Below are 21,603 nucleotides of genomic sequence, written 5' to 3' on the forward strand. Positions count from 1 at the left end.
TGAAGTAAAATATCGTCAGTATAGAGATCTTAATGAAAATGACATTTACGTTTTTCTCTTCTTTATGAACTTGTTTATTATTATTATTATTATTATTATTATTATTATTATTATTATTATTATTATTATTCATTTCATTTTATTAATTTTATCACTGTGCTGGACTTTTATTGGCCAATGCCTGTTGTCCAGCACATAAATATAAATAAATAAATTAGTATTATTATTATTATTATTATTATTATTATTATTATTATTATTATTATTATTATACAGTAAAACTAGCCAATCATTCTCTAGTTTTGGAGGATTCTTATCATCCATCTATCTCCATTAATCTTGAAGTGTATTTGTCGCTACCTGATCACTGCCAATCTAGTACCTTCATAAATTATTCTCAAGGTGATTACTTGAAACTCTATTCCACTCTATACAATCATGATTGGAATTCCATATATCAAACTACTGATGTTAACGTTGCTGCTAACGCGTTATCCCAGATTATGAACAAAGCTATTTCTCTTGCTGTTCCTGTCACTTTCGTAAAAAAATCGCACTATCCTAAATGGTTTTCAAATACTTTGCGTATACTTATTAGGAAAAAGAACAAAGCACATAGAAATTTTAAGAAATTCAAAACTGATCACCATTATCAAATTTTTTCCAATTACAGAAAACAAGTTAAAGCTATGATTAAATCTGACAAATTTAAATGGTTACAATCCATTGATGAAAATTTGAAGAATGAACCTAATAAATTTTGGAAATACGTAGAATCTTTTCGTAAATCCAATAATTATCCCACCGAATTATTAATAAATGGGATTCACATTACTGATCAGCAAGAAATTGCTAATGCATTTGCTAATCAATTCAAATCGATTCAAAAACAGCCTAATTCTAATCTCTGTTTGTTGGAGTATAATTCTACTGACTTCTTATCCTTACCTAAAATTACAGTTGAAGACGTTTCATTAGCCATAAAAAAGCTTAAACCTAATAAATCAAAGGGCACTGATGGCATTCCTAATTTTATTATTAAGGGATGTTCTAATATTCTAATACCCGTTTTAACCTTTATATTTAATTTAAGTTTATTAACCGGTACATACCCTATGCTTTGGAAAGAAGCATCCGTTATTCCTATCTTTAAGAATGGTAAAAAAAATGTTGTTTCCAATTATAGACCTATTTCAATATTAAACAATTTCTCAAAAATTTTTGAAAAAATAATCCACAAACATGTTTCATTTTATGTTAAGAATAAAATTAATTCAGCACAACACGGTTTTACTAAAGGTAAATCAACAACTACAAACTTAGTATCCTACCTTAATCTTGTTATGCCTGTTGTTGAAACCCAACGTCAAATTGACTCAATTTATATCGACTTTAGCAAAGCGTTTGATGTTGTACCTCACAATATTCTGATAAATAAATTAAAAAACTTTGGTCTCTCTTCTAACTACGTGAGCTGGTTTGAAAACTATTTAACTAATAGACAATGTTGTGTTCGTCTTGGTGATTCTCTCTCGGACCCATTTAATTGTTTATGTGGAGTTCCCCAAGGATCTACATTGGGCCCTCTATTATTTTTATTATATATTGATGACATATGTAAAAGAATAAGTTCAAACTACCTGTTATTTGCTGATGATCTCAAAATCTTTCGCTCAATAAATAGTTCTGCCGATTGCCAAACTCTTCAAAATGATATTAACTCCATTGAACTTTGGTCTGACATTAATGGAATGAAAATTAATGAAACAAAAACTTTTGTCATTTCGTACTCTCGAAAAACTACTTCCATAAAATTTAATTATTCTCTTAATAACGCCTGTATTATTAGGAAAAATTCTATAAAAGATCTTGGTGTACTACTCGATTCTAAATTATACTTTCACGATCATGTTCAATATATTTATAATCATTCAATAAGAATGCTTGGTTTAATAAGGTCTATAACTTATTCTTTTTCTACTCCTGAGTCACTATTAATTCTATACTTTACTTTGGTTCGCTCTAAACTTGAATATGCATCTGTAGCCTGGAATTCCATTACTTTAACCGATTCGGTTAAATTGGAAAATATTCAAAGAAAATTTATTTCCTTATGTGCTTTTCGATATATACCCAATTCCACTGACTTTAACTATGATATTACCTGTAAATATTTTAACTGTTGTAGCCTTTATGCTAGACGTCTAAATCTTGATTATCAATTTTTTTGCAAAGTTATCAAGGGTGATATTGATTGTGAGTCTATCATAAACAATATCAGCCTTCGTATTCCTACAAAAGGTTTAAGATTTCAAAAAATTTTTTATAACCGAAATTCAAAATCACTTTCTCCAGTCTGTAGATGCATAAAATATGCCAATTTGCATGGACACAATTTAGATCCTTTTAAGGTTTAGTTTCGTTTTGATTATTAGTTTTTACTGTTTGTACACAATTGTATTCATGTATGTTTTTGTTATTTATGATATTATTTATTTTTGTTTTGCACCTTTGTATCTTCTGTTTGTGTATTGTGCTGAACTATAATTGGCCTCTGGCTGTTGTTCAGCACACAAATATTAATAATAAATAAATAAATAAATAAATTATTATTATTATTATTATTATTATTATTATTATTATTATTATTATTATTATTATGGTCTTGTTAACTTTAAGCTTCAGCGCATCTGTGATCTGAAAAAATATCCGTACAAGAGAACGAACTACATTCTAGTGTTAAGTATAGTTGAATATTACTCTTTCTGCATATGATGTGAGTAGACTAGTGTTAAGCGTCTTGCTCATGTCTGCAATGTATTCAAACCTGGGCCTCCTAGTAAAAGTGTGTCCAGTGGGCGTTATTGTAAATATTTTTTGCAAAATCAATGTTGTTTTCTAGTGAGTGTGATGTATAGCTATGCGTGTTATAGTTATACTTTTAAAGTTATATATTGTAGACCAGGCCTGCACAAACAGCGCTCAACGAGCGCGCGGGCTCCTTCGGAGCGGGAGAGCGGTGTTTACCGCCCGCCGAAACGGAGAGGAAGATACGTCAGAATGACATAGACTTACTGTAGTAGAGGAGAGGGAAACGACCACTCAGTTATCTAGTGGAGTGCAGTGTGTAGGCTTATTCTCAGTAACTGTTTCATGTTGCTTACCTACTGCTACAGTACAGTATGGAGGAATCTAAAAGACGGAACATAACATTTAACGATTTACATCTCGAACTTACTGATCTTCAATGTGACCTAAGGGCTAAAGATCGTTTGAATAATACTACTAGCCTGGTTGAGTTTTACAAGAGTAAACATTAGCAATATTATCCACGACTACACAGGCTGGCTGTGAAAATGATTGCTATGTTTGGCTTAACATTTATATTTGTGAGCAACTGTTTTATATAATCAACTTTAATAAAGGCAGACATCGAACATTTGTAACTGATGTTTCATTACGATCAGTAGGGTACTGTTCCTTTCAGCTGCCAACTGCATAAAACCTCGTTTTGATGTACTGATAAATAAAAATATAACAAAATGATATTGTACATTTAAGTAGCTATAGAATTTCTATTACTTCTGTAAAATAAATATTTGTTTATTAATTATTAATAGTCCAAGATAGTTCTGCAAACACTGAACGGGAATTCATTTCATAAGTACTCGTAATAGTATATTTTGTACGACATCCACCCCTTCTTCCAGTTCACCCTTATACAGAGCGCAGCTAATATCTGCATTCCGCTCATGAGCTGTGAGCCGGCTCGGAGAGCGCAAACCTTGTGCAGGCCTGTTGTAGACCATCAATTTTTCAACTTCTTCTTGTATTCCTTCAAATTTTGATATTCATATCAATTATCCGGAAAATTCATTCATTGATAGTTCTGTGCCCAAGTACAGGTCTTTCACTGCAAACCCAGCATTCTCCAATCATTTTTATTTTCTGCCTTTCTCTTAGTCTCCACATATCACCCATGTATCTTAATGTTGTCTATCATCTAATATCTTCTTCTGCTTCGAACTCTTGTCCCGTTCACCATTACTTCCAGTGCATCCTTCAGTAGGCAGCTTCTTTTCAGCCAGTAACCCAATCAATTCCTTTTTCTCTTCCTGATACAATGCCACTCCACTTCACTAGTCTTTTTTCTTATTTTTCCAGAGTCCGCAGAAGATGTTATTTTTTCTATTAAAAGCTTCCTTTGCCATTGCTATCCTCTTTATGACTTCCTGACAGCACTCATGTTGCTGCTTATAGTATCAGGGTTCATTATCTTTGATTATAATTTCTGGTTTATTTCTTTATATTTTTCGCTCGGCTTATATTGGAATGTTCCACGATTAAGCCTTGATGTTTCTGTACCGACGCGAGGCCCGCCTCGCACAAATCCGGACTATAGGAGAGATAGTGAGTGGTTTCTATAGCTGCGAGGTGCGCAGACATAATTGGTGTTCAGTAGTAAAGAGTAGATACGAACAAAACTAACTGCCGCTCTCGCTCGCTGTGTTCGTTGCATTTGTCTTTCGAGTCTCGTCTCGTCATTCTCGTACGCTTCGAGACTCGCTCATCATTCTCGAAATAACATTTGGTCGGCGTGGAAAAATTTCGTAACTTTAAATAACATACATCATTGAAATAACATTATAAATGTTTAAATGAGACAAAAAGACAAAACGGAACAGTATATTAGTTATCAAAATGTTCTGGTTCTATTTTATATTACCTAAGATTATATAAATAGAAAAAAAACAATTCTGAAACAAATTTTCATTCCTAAGAAACATAAAACATAACGTTAATATCTTTTTACTTGAGACTGCACATTTGAGACTGGGGAACGGATTATTATACACTGAAAGGTAGAGATAATGTTTCAAATATGCTACTTGATTGTTTATACATATATAACAGTTGCCAAAGGAGATAAAAGTTCAGAACACTGTCGTGCGGGTTTTCGGCTTTGCGGGCGCTATTAGTCTTGCTTTCTCGATCGTTGTTCATCTCTAGAAGGAAAATGAGAAGGGTAGCAGATCTCGCATCTCACAGCTATAGAAACTACTCAATATTTCTCGTGTAGTCCGGATTTGTGCGAGGCGGGTCTCTCACCTTGCAGGCTTCGGTTCAGAAAAACCAAGGCTTAAGTTAAAGTGGCATTATTTATCACGGCAGACTTTCGATCAAAAATTCATTGAGGCGATTATTATTATTATTATTATTATTATTATTATTATTATTATTATTATTATTACTATTTGCTAAGATTATTACTATTATTATTATTATTATTATTATTATTATTACTATTATTATTATCATCATCATCATCATTATCACAATCGTCATCTTCGAAGATTAGTAGCAGGGTTTAAGCCACAGTCGCATTTGTCGCATTTTGCTACTCGACTTCTAAAAATGCAACAAATTTTGAATGTAAATGTGCAAAAATGCGACAACCACATTGGACTTCAGAAACGAAGATGGTACTGGAGAAAATGAAATCAGAGATGTGTTTGGACTAATCTGAATTTAAATGAAATGCTAATGGCATGAGCAATTTTCAAAAAGGTATTGAGCAATAGATGTTCAGGAATGGATTTCAGTTCATGTAAGTTAAGTGAACAATTTCTTCTAATTGATTTATATAATTTCATCTCATACTGTAAATTGTGAGCGAGGATTTAGTTGCATGAGTCTTGTAAAAACTGGAATCAGAAACCGCCTTTCAGTAAAAGAATTAGCACTCTGCTAACAATAAATCTTGAAGGGCCTACTAGTAAAGAATTTCAATGTTTAGAGTGCCCATAAAATAACGTAATTTAATGTGGTGTAAATTCAGCAGTAATTGATTCTAAACATACCTACGTCTAATGATTTACTTACATAAGTAAGCCTATATCTAGAGTGTGATAAGATGGATTGAAAGTAATAAAACTTCAAGAAACAAATTACATATCTTTTTGTTTCTGCATACTTTATTAATGTTATCTTTCTGCATAATTATTTATAATATTGCACAAACATTTCGCAATTTGCATAAATATAATTTTTCATATGTGCATTTTTGCGACAATTATGTTTACTTTCTACCTTAAACTCTGATTAGTAGTAGTACTAAAGTTAGCTGTTGTAGTAGACTACTGATAGCAGTTGTAGTGGTAGTGGTGGTGGTTTTGGTGGTAGTAGTAGTAGTAGTAGTAGTAGTAGTAGTAAGTATTAGCAGTAACAGTATAGCTGGCGCCAGCGGTTTGGGCGTGTGTCCTAGATATATAGTGTCCAGTTTGTGAGCATGTTGCTAGTGCAGCTGAAAATGGTACCACAACCTATATACGTCACATCAGCCATTTACCAAACATGGTTGTCAGACTGACTGCGGCAAATATAACACACTCGGACTTAACGTTCCCATTACTTTTTTCACACGCCAAAAACGGTGACGCGGACTGTAGCAGTAGTAGTAGTAGTAGTAGTAGTAGTAGTAGTAGTAGTAGTAGTAGTAGTAGTAGTAGTAGTAGTAGTAGTAGTAGTAGTAGTAGTAGTAGTAGTAGTAGTAGTAGTAGTAGTAGTGATATTTTCGCGGATAGAGTGCCTGGCATTGAATCCTCGCTGTGAACAGTGTTATTGTACATGTTTTCCATGTGTCACTCAACCGACACGCTTCCTTCCGATACATGAGAAAGCAGGGCCAGCTGACCGCTGCACCCCACACTGGCGGTTGCGTTCCTGTGGTCGCAGTGGGAAGAGGATGGTTTTACTCTGTGGCTGCAGCATCCAGAATCAATTAATTATTTTATTTGCATGAAGAGGGTGGTGTAGGCTAGACTTCCGCCTCGCCTGCGTGTGAATGCCCTTGCCTGCATCCTATAAAACTGTCAGTGAATGGGGACGTGTGTTCGCATATCCAAGCCCTCCTCTCCTCTCTCTCCTCATTATATCAAGTACCGAGAATGTCTTGCTTGTTGAAGGAACCAGAACTTGTGAAGCTCTAGTGCAATACATATTTACGCAATAACTGTTCAAATATTTGCTTTATGGAAACTGTGTAAAACAGTTGGTGTTAGAATTACTGTCACTGTAAAACTCTATTACCTGTAAGCGGTGTGTGCAAACCTGTCAGGAAGGCAGTTATCAGGTAAATTGCTCTAGTGTCGTAATTTTGGGTTAATGTTTGATAAGAAATGCATACAAAGGCTCCCAAAGTCTCCAACAATTTTGATGAAGTAAACTAAATAATGTAATTGTGGCCATATCTGCTACTACTAAGACTTACTTAAAATCATCCGGAATTAACAAGCTTCAAGTACATTTCAATTTTACCGTCCTTCAGGCACAATTTGATAAAGTTTTCCTGTAACTCTTTCATTGAAGAACAGGTTTTTTCATATATCTGTGTGTGTGGTAGGGGCTACCTCTTCATTTTCCTTCCGAGAAAAATTTACTACTGAGCACCAGTTTCATTTCTGACACTAAATTTGTTATATCGTACTAGACATACGTCGGATGGCTTGTATACTGACGTTCAAAGTTATGTCACAGTCTACTATATACAGTCACGAAGCTTAATACTTACTAAATATGCAAACATAGACAATTGAAATATGCATCCATAGATAGTTGCTCACCTCCAGGGTCGCTACTATCGCCTCAGCACAGACTCTTTCCCTAGCAGACCATAAAATGTATTGTACTTTCGATATCGTGTTCTTTTGAAAAAATTAACACCTTCCTTCCACTATTGAAATATGAAATACACAAGGTATATATATTATTTTCATAAAATATATATTATATTCTATAAACTCACCTTCCTGGATCTTTCGGAAGAAGGATAACTCTAATCTACTTTTCTTACAATTTATAGTACTACAAACGTCTCCTTGTCCCATATTATTATTCAAATTATTGTATTTTAGCCATTTACAGTTATTACAACCGATAACGAACATTTCACAGTTTACATAGCTTTTCACAAAAATGCGAAATACGGCGATCTAGACCAGGCCGTAATGTTTGTTCGGGTTTTCTTTTTCAGTGTATGGAGCTCAGTGAAATATTATAACTTTATTGCTTATCATTGCTAAGCTTTATTTAGTGTAATGTGTCCATAAGTTCCGTTTACTTCTTGTTGCATAATATGTTGCAGAAATAATTACAAAACTGTGTTATTTTAATGTGAAGAGAATTTTACATGTTAACATAATCTGTTTGCGTCAACATTTCAAGTTTAGAATGGAAGCTATTTTAAGGTTTAATAAAAAAAAATTATATTGTGGTTTCAATTTAGCACATCTACCTTCTTTAATTTTAGACAAAACATTTACCATACCACTCCTATGAAATTAGTGTACGTATAATTGTGTTACTTCGTCTCTTAAGTAGTAGATCAATACAGTAATTCAGTACCGTACTCAATTGTAGTATTAAAATACAGACAAATTGAATGTCCGGGGTATCATACATGACATTATGCTTAATTATAATGTATGATTGCGAATTTAGAAATATAAGTTAAGTATAGTAAACATAACCTATAATTTACGTATGAATGGCAAGGCATTGGAGATCACTAAATTTAGACAGAAAGGGGCAACTGGTACAGTAAACATAACCTATAATTTCAAAATATCTAAATATCCGTGCGGTGCAATTGAAAATTATTTAATCGTGCATAAATGAATGTACAAGAATTTCGCGATATTTAATCGAAATAAAGGCAGGTATTACACATACGAACAACGTACTTTTCACACCAAAAATAATATTACATCTTAACTCGCAAGGAATTATGTCTGAAGTGTCCCCTAATCATTGTTTTAAATTTTATTAATGCAATTACACTACAGTTTAGAGAAATATGCATTCCAATTAATTTATATGGTTGAAACGCCGCCCTTCGTGATCGGGATAAGCGAGTCACATGGTCTGCCTTACGGCCTGTATTAGATCAGAATGGCAGTGACACAGTCTATTGTTCCTAGTACTCACAGCGCCCCAAGCGGCTAGCAACTATCGCGAGAAATGCAACTCGTTGGCAAAAAATCATCCCAAGCTTCGTGACTGTATATACTAGACTGTGGTTATGTGACGTCCATTTTTCTGATCGTGTAAGCGAACTTTCTAACCACGAGATTACTCAAAACCAAAGATATAACAAATTGACACATTTTGAATTAGTACCGGGGTCTCAATAGGTGACACTGTTATTGGGACGGGTTAAAAAAAAGACTGTGCCTTACGCAGTCTATGTCTTATCGGAGTCCAGCCAAGAAATATTTTTTGCAAATTAAGCGTCAGATTTCGTTCAACAAAAGAATTCCTTTTCCGATACGTTTACAATGCTTAATACTATTCCGAAAATATTTTCTAAGATGATCATAGATCATAGACTAGTAGAGAAAGTGCTACAGGGTAATTGTGCCCTGAGGCACAATAGAAGCCTTGAAATTCATCGTTCTCAACGGAGTCTGGATCTGTGAATTTTGGCTCTGTTAACGAACATTTTAACCGTCTGATAACCGTTTATGTTTGTCAAATAGACTTCGTTAATGATGATGATAATGTTGATGATGACAATGACGATAATGACGATAATGATGATCATAATCATGATCATTATGCATAAGATTAGCTTTCTAGTTCTGTTCCGATCTCACGAAATGATGACAGACACTTGCTGAAAATATTTTTACTTTCTTACTATACGAAGCATAATGGAAACCTTTGTGATGCTGCAAAAAGTGTTTATTTTTTGTGTATATTTTGCATCACTCTCGTTCCCTTTCTTTCCCTCCCTCTGTAATACCAAATAAACTATTGGCGAGATATATTTAAAGCATCATTACAACAGTTTTTGTGTTGTTTTAAGTGTATAAGAAACAAATCAACGAAGTTAAAGAACACTAACTATAGTATTTGAAGCGCGGCATATGTTTGCTACTGGACCAAGCATCTATCTCAATTTCCATTCCTTCTTTGCCATTTATGGAACACACTCTCTTCAAGCAGCCTTTCTCAATGTGCTAAAAATAAGTTCCTGTTGTAGCCAACACTAATAACGGAAATCATCTTAATTGCTGGAGAGCATAAAATATAATTGCAGCTCTTGAACTCTAACGCAAGGACAAGCTTAGTATTTGGACAAACAGACCTTGTACACAAAACTGATAGAATCGCGCTGTGCTTTGTTTTTTTATACTGCAACTTTGTTTTGATTTTTATATTTCGACTTCTCTACATTTCGCATTGTACTTCCCTACTTCGTGTAGTCCACAGTAGTTACCCTTCTTTCCTCTAAGCATATGTATGTCAGTACCTAGTAATGAGGTCAGCGCTTCTGGCCGCGAAACCAGGTGGCCCGGGGTCGAATCCCGATAGGGGCAAGTTACCTGGTTGAGGTTTTTTCCGGGGTTTCCCCTCAACCCAATACGAGCAAATGCTAGGTAACTTTCGGTGCTGGACCCCGGACTCATTTCACCGGCATTATCACTTTCATATCATTCAGACGCTAAATAACCTAGATGTTGATACAGCGTCGTAAAATAACCCAATAACCCTAGTAATCATACACTGTTATGACTTATCTATACAAAAATATTAGCCAAAAAACACGTTACATTATACGTATTATTTTCTTTATACATATTGTACTCTGATAAGCGCGGAAATGTTTATGATACGATGACAACTAAGCAAAGGAACTATGTGGCAACGCCGATTCACTGGTACAGTCGCCGACAATGTGCGCCTGGCTCAGCCGAGTCCATTAAGTTACGCCTAGAGGTGTTCGGGTTAGTCAGTCGCTTGCATTCAGAGCGATCGGATATCACGCATGCGGTAGAGGGTGTGTTTTGAGTACAGTTAAGCTGTACTGCATTTCTTTACTGACGGTTCGCTCTTACCTCTACCCCGGAACTCTCCCCACTCTCCTATTACTTCCTCTCTTTCGCGTCGCTGAGCTGTCAGGACTAAATAATCGGTCTGTACCGATATTATTTCATCGTCTGTAAACAATAGTGTGGAATTCCTTATTCTTCTTTTAGTCGTTTCATTATTGTTTCATTTAAATTTAAAGAGTGTTTGTAAAAGCAAATGACATTGACAATCTGTTCTCTTAATTTAAATGAGTTTTGATAATTTGAAATTAATTCGTAATTGTTTTGCTTGTAATAATAATAATAATAATAATAATAATAATAATAATAATAATAATAAATTTATTGAGAGCGTTTAAAAATGTTTAAATCATATAATTTATAATTTGTTCACTTCAGAAAAAACCAAAGCTTACACTTGGGAGTGTTTTTGGAAAGCAAAATATACTACACATTAAGAACATTAAATTAATAAAAAAATATAAACAGCGTACATTACAATATAAAATAAGATAAGTAATTATATTATAAAAATGCAGGCAATATTCTTAAAGAGTCCAGTTTTCTTTTAGAGAAAAGTTTGTAAAACATAATTTGTATACTTCCTTTTTAAATCCAAAATCATTCATTAATTTTAGGTGAGGATAATTATCAATAAAAGAATAGTATAGTCTTGGACCGAAGTTAGAGAAATGCTTCAGACCAGATACCCTGAAATTCAATTAGTGAGAAAGAAATAGCATACCTTCTTGTAGAATAATAATGATAATTTGATGAGTAGGCCTACTTGATTTTGTTTTTTGTGGTAACATATTATATTTATTCGTAATTTTTTCATGTCTAAGACTTTTAAATCTTGTATATGAAATTTGTTGATTAATTTAAATGTTATTTAAACGTAACAATATAATAAAAGATTTCCTTTTTTCCCAGATTATGAAACTTCTCTATGTGAATAAGAATTTTAATCATTATGTTTCCCAACCAAAAATTTAGGAAATAAAAGATATTGAAAATACTGAATTGGTGTGTTTTCTTTTCATGGTACACATTTTATCAGTGTTTTACTATAAAATACATTTTAATATATCTCATTTTATGCATTGAATATTATAATTAATTGTAATTTTGAGGATTCTCTCTGTCTTCATTTACTGTACATCTATTTTTAAGAAATGTTGAGAATGATAAATATTGCTCAGAAAATGTTACCTGTTGAGAGAATTCTTACATCTTAAAATCGAAAACTTAATCTGCGAGAAGAATTCTTCAGTTTTTATTTTAAAAAACCTTATTTGCTATGCATTTCTTGTTACAGTTTAAGACAAAACGTAACTTCCCAGAGAGATATTTCTCATATACAGAGTGTAAGGGGTATAAGTGTCATTATTTTAACTGATGATTGTTCATGTCATAAGGAAGAAAAAATGTTCTAACAACTTTTTTCTAATTGCAATATTTAACTAGTTATTAAAGTTTACAATATTAGGCGTTTGGCAACGTTGCTGGATGGGGAGGAGGGAGTTTACAAGTACACGGTACAGCTCAAGCGGATGCAGACATACCGGTACAAAACAGATGCTCTGTTCTAATGCAGGGGCGGACCGTTGTTTACATAAAACGAACAGTAAATACAAACTTTCAATCTCATTAATAGAACTTTATGATAAATTTCCATTTTATTGAACAATATTGGGAATATAGGTCCATTTTTTATTGTACGTCAAAAAATAAACAATAATGGTTTACTGCACAAAATCAAAGAAACTTTTTTTTAAATGCAACGTTTTAATCTCTCCCGCTTCCATAAAGTAGTATCATTTTTAAAGAAATTTCTGTTTTTGTGATTTTCGAAATGAGGTAAGAGACTCCTAGTTTGTAATAATCATTGAGGAACCGCTACAAAAATTCGCCGATTAGGTAACCTTCATTGCGGAAAACGTTGACGGTACATCTTCTTGCCTCACTTTAATTACGACGGCTTTCTCCATAAATTAATAACATTATGATATTCCTAAACTGTGAATGACATTGTAAGTTGTTTATCGAATACCTGGTACCGAACTGTCATCCTCTCGGCAGTAGACCTATGGACAGAGAGCTTGAACTCAGCTAACATGTACGTACAGTTATCCTTAAAAAGAATGAGACGATTCTTGGTCGTCGTGAGTTAAAGTTCCACAGCGCGGTTCACTCGATATCGACGTAACGATAAATACCATGAAAAATAGAACAAGAATTGTTACAAGGACCACAACAAGGACAAGGGCCAGAATAGGGATCACGAAGAAGACAGCCATTTAAGGCCACGATTTCACAACTTAGCTTGGGTAACAAAATATCATTGCTTCTTTGTACCGAATGACAAATGCCTGCTATCGGATCTACATTCTGGACTGCTGCTGTCACTGTCTTGTCTCGGTAGCTCATAGTGTAGCGTGTCGGTTCATCCGTATAACTGACACGTCTCGTGTTCGATCCCAGGTGAAACTTTTTAATTGAGGTGTAATTAATTTGTTCACAGTTCCTCGACTATCTAATTTGTTGAAAAATATGGAATTATTTATGTCCAATTTTTGGGTCTTACAAGTGGGCTGAACCTCGTCAAAAAAATAAATCTTACTTGGAAGTTAAAAGTATTTTTCCTCAAACAAAAATCATAAAAAACTAAACTAGACCTGCTAACTTAAAATCTTGTCCACATACCATCAGCTTCTATTACAGCTCTAAGTCGATCCGGCATGAATGTCACGAGATTGTCGAATAAGTTCTGATCCCCGGCGAGATCTTCCCAGGTGTCAACAACTTGATCCCACAATTCGTCTCGATTTCGAGGGCGTCGGTGGGCATAGGTGACTATCCTTCTCCTTTTCAATTCCGCCATAAATTTTCGATGATATTCAAATCAGGTGACTTCGGAGGCCAATTAATGATTTCGATCTCAGGTCTCCTTTGAAACCATCTTTGAATGCTTGGGGCATAGTGCACGGGATGATTACCCTGCTGGAATAGCAATGTTCCTTCGGAGAAACGTTCTCGGACGGAAGGAAGGAATATATTTTCCACAATGTGCTCGTAAGTTCCCGCATTAAACCGGCCATCGATGCGTTCTATAACGCCAGGTCCATCGTAAGACATCCACCCCCAACACGATATGCTAAAACGCCCCGATCTTTCACGTCGGTGCACATAGCGCTGATCATGTCGGAGACCATCTTCACGATAGACACGGACAGGACCTTCGTAATCACTCGAGATGGTTGTTTCGTCGGAGAAAATTACATTTCTCCAATCGAAATCCACTCGATTGGTAGCGAAGGCAAGACGGTTGACAGCTTGTGCTTCCCCCAATATTTCCATTTGTGCAGCCCTCCGGCTCCTAATACCGCGGTTCCTCAACCTCCTGATCACAGTCTGTGAAGAGCCGGGAAAGTTAGATGCTGCTCTTATTTCGTTAGCAGTCCGAAAGGGGTCCAGTCGAACTGTCTCGAATAAGAGAGCATCCTCTTCCAATGAAGAAATCCGCGGACGCCCAGGAATAGGGCGATTTTCGACCTCCCCTGAATTTTGGTAACGATGAACCCACCTCTCGGCTGTACTTCCAGGAACACCGACCAAACGACCAGCATATCTAGCCCCATATCCAGCCTCAACTAGAGCTATAACTCGCTGTCTCATGTCTAGTCGGTTCCCCATTACGATGAGAAATGAGGGATGACGATAATACTTTAGTGTAGACCTGACTATTTAACGTGATATAGAATTATTGAAATAAGGGGCATCTTGCACAGTAAGAGTTAATAAATCAACCCTAAATTAAATATTTAAATAACAGGATATAACAGGAAGTCCAATTGTTGCGAAACTAATCAAATTAAATCTAATTACATTAAGTAAACAAATCCCAAGTTATGACACCACATTGCTACAACTAAATTGTAGGTTATTAACATACGCATTAAATAGGTCCGTGCTTATGCGTTGGACGACAAAACCAAACATCGAAATTTCGAATCTTGCCGAGGAATATAACTTCTTACTTTTTATAATGTAAATCAGACTTCTAACTACATTAATATTTCTTACATTATTTATTAATATTTATAGCCAACATTCAATTTGTAAAGAAAAGACTTTAGAAATCTCATATGGAATTTGTGATCTGTAGTGACATAAACATAGATTATCTCTCGGAACTTTTCCGTAAAAGTAAATTAAATTCACTCCTTGAAACTGGAAACATTAGTCGTAGAGTCATTTTCCCACCTGCATACAAGCTGAAGTAGCACAGCCATTGATAAAAGTTTTGTACACAGAATTAGACTGAATTCCTATTCGAAAGAACCTATAATCAATGGCTTGTCTGAACATGATAAACAAATCCGAAGTGTTTCCAATGTCACTGAACAATTTCAAAATATTAATTTAAAAACTAAAAAAGGGTCGTAAATGCTGTAGCCTATCTAGTGATTATTTACATTTATGTCTACGAAATGAATCTTCGAAAAGCGTATATGATACTGGTACTACTGATATTAAGAGCAAATGTAATGTATTTTTCACTTAATTTCAGAATCACTTCAGTGGATGTTCTCCACTCAATGTTGTAAAAAAAATTGAAAAGTAAAAATATGTAGATAAAGCAGGGACTTAAAAATCTCATGTGTTAAAAAGAAGAATCTATATGTAATGAGTTGCAATGTAATGAACCTCATGTTCTTAAATACTACAAGAAGTACAGTGTAATTTATCAAAAATTATGAAAGAGAGAAATAGAATACATATGAATAGAAAAGTACAAAATTCAGATAATGCAATTAAAGCTATTCGTAATATTATTAAAGTTAAACTTGTCGATATCCTAAGAAAGAAAATATTTTTTCATTAAAAGCAGTGATTATAAAGTAGAGGCTCCCAAATCTATTGTAAATTCTTTGAACGTCTTATAGTATATAGTAAAGAAATATTATTGACAAATTAAACATTCAAGATTTTGCAAAAGATACTACAATTGGTAACTTAACAGATGCATTTAATAATTAGTATTAATATATGTAATTAGTCAATAACTGCAAAAGTGCTTTTTCATTCAATCATAACATGAATAAAATTGAATGCACTATTGCAAACACGTAGATAAAATAGTTCAAATCAACTGAAGGGTGAGAATGAAATAATCCAAAGCCACACTTCTAACAAAAATTGTTTTTGTGCGAGTGCATTTCTTACACATATTGGAAAGCTACTAATAAAATATTGTAATAATTACTCAACAAATGACATAGCCTAAGGACTCTAAACCTTTATAAAAGTGTGTCTGTGTGGCTTAGGAATATTTTTTAATTTCATTTCAATTGTTAGTTTTTAATATATATGCATTTACATTGTATGTGTGTATGTATAAATTCATTCATTAGATTAACTTTTATAATATTATAACTTGTAATTTTGTATTGTCTGTGATCATTAACACTTAATCTGAGGACTTTTTAGAACTCTATTTCAACGTTATTTAGCTATTTCAAAGTTATTTAGACAAAAAAAAAATCGTTGGGTAGACTAGGAATCTGAACTCGCACTCTTCTACACAACACGCAGAAGTCTTAGCGTCTGAGCTATTGAAACGCCACGAAAGATTTTCTTTCTGTGCGGAGTGTCGATCTATTCATGAAGGTCCATTGTCGATTTAACGACACGATTTACGTATATATTTATATTTTATTTACAATATTATCATATTTTTTGCAGTTTTTGAAGTGAATTTCGGAACGATGCTAGTAACAAACCAAATAGCCTGAATCTAAGTAACTCAATATTCGTTATCTTGTGTATCAGTGCTCTGGTCTCTGATCATGCGCAGTGTCTTACATCTGAGACTTAGGAATATTCAATCGTCTCATCCTTTTCTAGGGAAACTGTACGTCTGTGCAGAGTAGGCCTACTGCCTGCTGAACACGTTGTCAAAATATTAACAAATTTAAGCATGCAATTTTATTTAATTTCACGAAAACTTAATAGAATACACAAATATGTATTTAAACTAATATTAGCTCTTTGCCAGATATACCTACTGATGTAATTGTTTTCGTAATTTTACTAACGATATAAGCAGTATAACGCGAATAAAATAAGAGATTCTTTCTGGGAAATCTATCAAGTTGTGACCCTATGTTGTATGGTCACTTATGGACTGTGAAAATCGCGATACTTATACCCCTTACCCTCTGTATATTGAAATAATTTACATTTCATAATTTTTCCGTCATTTATTAATTACACCTTTGTAACTTTCCCTCATTTCCCATCTCCGAGTATTCTGAAAACTCTATGTAAATGGTAGCGGCCTTGGAAGTTTCTTCCATTCGCCACCAGACAGTTTATATTCTTTGCGAACTTGGGCCGCTTTCACTCTGTGTGAAGCAGCCGTAATAAATCTTGCTTGGTCGCAGATGTGATCGTTGAGGCTGAGTAAAGACGGTCGGAATAATTAACGTTTTCCTTTATTACAGGCCGAACGTTTGCAGATCGAGATATCGGCATTACTGCTGTCCTGGCTGGACGATAAAAGTCTCTACGGGGCTCTGCGTAATACGTAAGTATTAATTCTTAGTCTGTGGATGCAAGGGTTTACTACTCTTTCTCTCCAGCAGCTGTACGACTAATTTTCAAACTTATGAAGATGATTCCAAAGTTACTGCATGTTTATAGTCTTGGAAAATTTCTACGGAGAATAGTTTGTACATTATGGATAATTTCAATCCAGTAAAACTTGTGAAAGCTTATATTAAAATATTGGTAGTTTCATAAGCGTATCCAATGATTTTGACGTAATAACATAATGACGTCATCAAACATCGGGTTTTTTTGTGTGAAAATATTTATTTCTTATTTATTTTCTATCCTATTTTACTTCTTTTCAACTCTTTTTACTTTCTTTTTCCCTCTAAATAGACAATAGACCTCAGTAGAAGTCCGATGTAACGCTGTTGTTGGGAGACATACTTCACCCTCGCGTTATAGCTAAACCGCGTCCACCGCTGTGGCTGAGGGATTAGCGAGTCTAACTCCGAACCCGGCGGGCCCGGGTTCGATCCCCGATCGGGACGAGTTGCCTGTGTGAGGTTTCTTCGGGGTTTTTCCCTCACTCCTATGGATGTATCAGGTAACTTTATCAGGCGATTGGAACCCCACTCAACTTCGCCACTTCCTTTCCTCCCCTATCATCCTTTCATTCATCATCCCGTTACTTCTTCTGGTTTTCAGATCGCTCTACAGGCGGCCCTCCGAAGCTGCTGGCTTTCTCGACCGGCCTCCGTGGATTGTATTCTTGTGATGATGAATAGCTTCTGCAACGGAACCCGGGGCAGACCTTCTCGGGGGAGGACTTCCGCCTCGGACTGTTAAGGGAGCCTTGGGGGGGTTGTCGAAACAGGAGTGGTACATGAACTCTGTTGGCTGAAGAGACTGGTCGTTAAGAGGGTCAAGTAGTTAGGTCGATGCGCGTAAAAGATCGGCGGGCACGCAAATCATCCCATATGGGGGGTATACAATAGACCTCAGGTCGTAGTGCGTGGGATGTTCCTTTCCTCCTGACAAGAAAAAAAATAGCTAAACCGCGGTATGTCTGAAGGTGACCTGTTATTGTAGTTATAAGTTCACGTTCTTTCATCTGTTATTTAATAGCTCATTCTGGGTTGAACTTGCTTTTGACTATCATTTTTCAACTATCAATATTGAGTTTATCACTCGCTAAATAAGTTTTAGGTTTTATTTTTCTGAGACATCAGATACGTGCACTGAACTCAGGACTCAATACTATACGCGAATGTACTGTATGAGTAAGACTGTAGACCAGGTCCACCGCTGTGGTGTAATGGTCAGCACGTCTGGCTGTGAAACGAGCGGGCTCGGGTTCAAATCCTGGTTGGAACAAGTTACCTGGTCGGTATTTTTTTCTGGGGTTTTCTCTTAAACAATTGGAACAAATTTCTAGGTAACTTTAGGCTTTGGACACATTTCGCTATCATTAATTCACATATCATGATCCATACAATAGCACGGGTTAAGTTCACGGTTCGGCGTGCTGTACTTGTACAGGGACATCATTTTATTTTTACTTCAATTTTTATTGTACTTGAGTTTTTGAATGTACTTCACTCCCACCCACCCCTTCTACTAAGGAAGTTCCAACTCCACACAGAACCAAGACCGCAGATAGTAAGCAGTACTGAGTATAGTACGTTCCAGAAACATGTTCGCGTTTTCCAGTGACGAAAGAGCTTTCAATATTGAATCATATTTTCGCACAGGTACTGTCCGTTTGCCTACGTCGCATCCCGATTTACCCCACCTGCTTCTGCTCGCCCCTCTGTAATAGCTGGGCTGTCTTAGCTCTTTTCTGAAAACATTAATTTCTCTTAGGAATTGGAAGTTTACGTAATATTATACAGCTGTTTAATTTATCTTAAATAAAAGGGCCTCGTTAAGTAATTAACTGTCACGTGATTTCCTCCCTTTCTACAATCCTGCGGCATAACCACTTGGACGGACAGTAGATAGCATGTCTGAGTAATTTCATATTTTCGGGTCGGGCAGAAGTGAAGATTGAATTTACAGTACGTAGAGTAGGTACAGAATTATTTCAACATGAGTTACTAGTACGAAGGACGAAACTGGCAATTGGAATTAGATGCAATAGTCTATAGTGCGATAATATGCACAAAAGAACTGAAGCCTGTATCGAAATGAACGGCCACCATTTTCAAGATTGTGTTTAAATATTCATATTATGATTATTTTTCAATTTAACTTCTTTCTCTATATTGTACGCTAATGTGCTGCAGACAGTATAATATACACTGCATAATGAATACGTTCGCATGGATAACTCACTTCGTGAGTAAAAACACTTATTCTTAATACAGTACTGTACTTTGATTAAAGAAAAACCTAATGAAAATTATCAAACTCAAAATCGCGATATTTCCTAGTTTACGTAAATGGATGAACTACTTTTCTTCCTTCCTATACCTAGTAGAGTGATTTGTGTTTTACGCCAGTATCATCGAACTCCAGTCTTGGAGGGGGGAGCAAGCGGTGTTTCCGGTTCTCTAAAGGTATAGACAGGTTAATATTAAAAATGTTAGTAAAAATAAAATGATGTCCCTGTACAAGAGCGCGGCCGTTCGGCAACCCAATCATTCACAAGAATAGGAGTGGTAAGCACAATAAGCCTCAGACTGCAGTGTAAGTATTCGGGTCTCTTCTCCGTACAAGAGAAAAAAAACTATAAATCTGTAGACAAAAGGGTGATGGTTACCAGAGGGGAACTTCTACATCGGCAAATTTGGCAGTTGCCTAGGGCCCCAACATCGGAGGGGGACTCGGCCAGGGAAAATAATAATAATAACAATAATAATAATAATAATAATAATAATGGTATTTGTTGGTAGTTTTCAGCTCAAAGATGGTAAGGAATTGTTTAAGATCTACCACAGAACTGAACCTCCCATTCTACTTTTTCCATAATCCTTCTATGTTATGTTTAAACTGCCAAAGCCGACATAATACATAACATAGATTAGATACTACGGGGAATTATGTCCCCATAACACCTTCACTATATTTTCATTATAACCTTCCTATAATTTTGGCATGTAAATAAATAACGTGTCAAGCGCCAAAAAGTTGAAATTTGAGTTAATGGTGAAATAGTGTTCTAAACGACATCGCCAGTAACATATATCTAAGCACAGAACAGAGGCAGTTTTTTTTGTAAAATCCGCGAGTTGGGTCAAGATTCATTCGGGTCTAGGGCATTTCGTAACCGGAAATTTCGTCACCGTTATAGTTTGTCACCTATTTTTCGTCAGTAGTTTTTTAGTCATGAAATACATTTTGTCATCATATTTTTTGTCACTGAGGAGATTTTGTCACCGAAGATATTTCGTCATCATACACGTTTTGTCATCAATTTTTTATACTGAGGGGATTTCGTCACCAAAATAATAATTGTACTGTATGTCGCTGTAAAATAGATGACGTAGCTTCCGCTGAAGTTCCATCTTCAGCTTTCATTGCTTCGACACATTCCGCAGCTCCAATTCTACTCCAATTTGCTGAGTGGTTCGAATGCTCTGTAGGTTCTTTTATAATGGTTTTCTTATTTGAGGAAATAGTCAGTGAATTACAAATGTCGCGCTGATCACATCTTCATACAATCCCGATGTTCGTAACTTTGTGCTCTGTATACATACAATATGTCCATTATGGATTAACTTATCTCTTGCTCTATTACTTTTTACGAATTAAAATAATTCCACCATACTTTAACTTGAAGATTTTGAAACCAATGAATCCTGTAACTTGAAGATTTCGAATCTGAAGAATCAATGTATCCTTGAAAACGAAATGAACAATATGAACATAGTGAAGCAGGAGATTTTATATTAAGTATCATTTTATATAGGTATCATCAAGGGAAGCAACACGAAGGAGAGAAAAATTGTGGTGGCGAATAGTGATGAGAAAATTAAATTGGTGACAAAATATGGTGGTGACAAAAGTGAATCGGTGACAAAATGTTGCAGTGGCAAAATGTAACATGTGACGAAATCACCGGGTGACGAAAAATCGGTGACGAAAATTCCGGATCCCGATTCATTCACCAGTGTTGATGTTCAAATAATGAGTCAAGCGCCAAAACATAATTTCTAACGTATTTCTCACAAAT

The 21,603-nt window shown here is 35.2% G+C and overlaps 1 protein-coding gene across 2 annotated transcripts in view; it reads left to right on the forward strand.

Moving 5' to 3' along the window:
* The window catches only part of LOC138712024 (fibrillin-2-like), a 603,403-nt gene that overhangs the window by 391,632 nt on the left and 190,168 nt on the right, over positions 1 to 21,603 (forward strand). For both annotated transcript variants that reach the window (XM_069843407.1, XM_069843408.1), the window contains exon 2: positions 17,381 to 17,463. In XM_069843407.1, coding sequence (XP_069699508.1) covers positions 17,381 to 17,463 — 83 coding nt within the window. The remainder of the gene's footprint in view (positions 1 to 17,380; positions 17,464 to 21,603) is intronic.

Source organism: Periplaneta americana, chromosome 13 (assembly GCF_040183065.1).
Source record: "Periplaneta americana isolate PAMFEO1 chromosome 13, P.americana_PAMFEO1_priV1, whole genome shotgun sequence".
NCBI lineage: Eukaryota > Metazoa > Arthropoda > Insecta > Blattodea > Blattidae > Periplaneta > Periplaneta americana.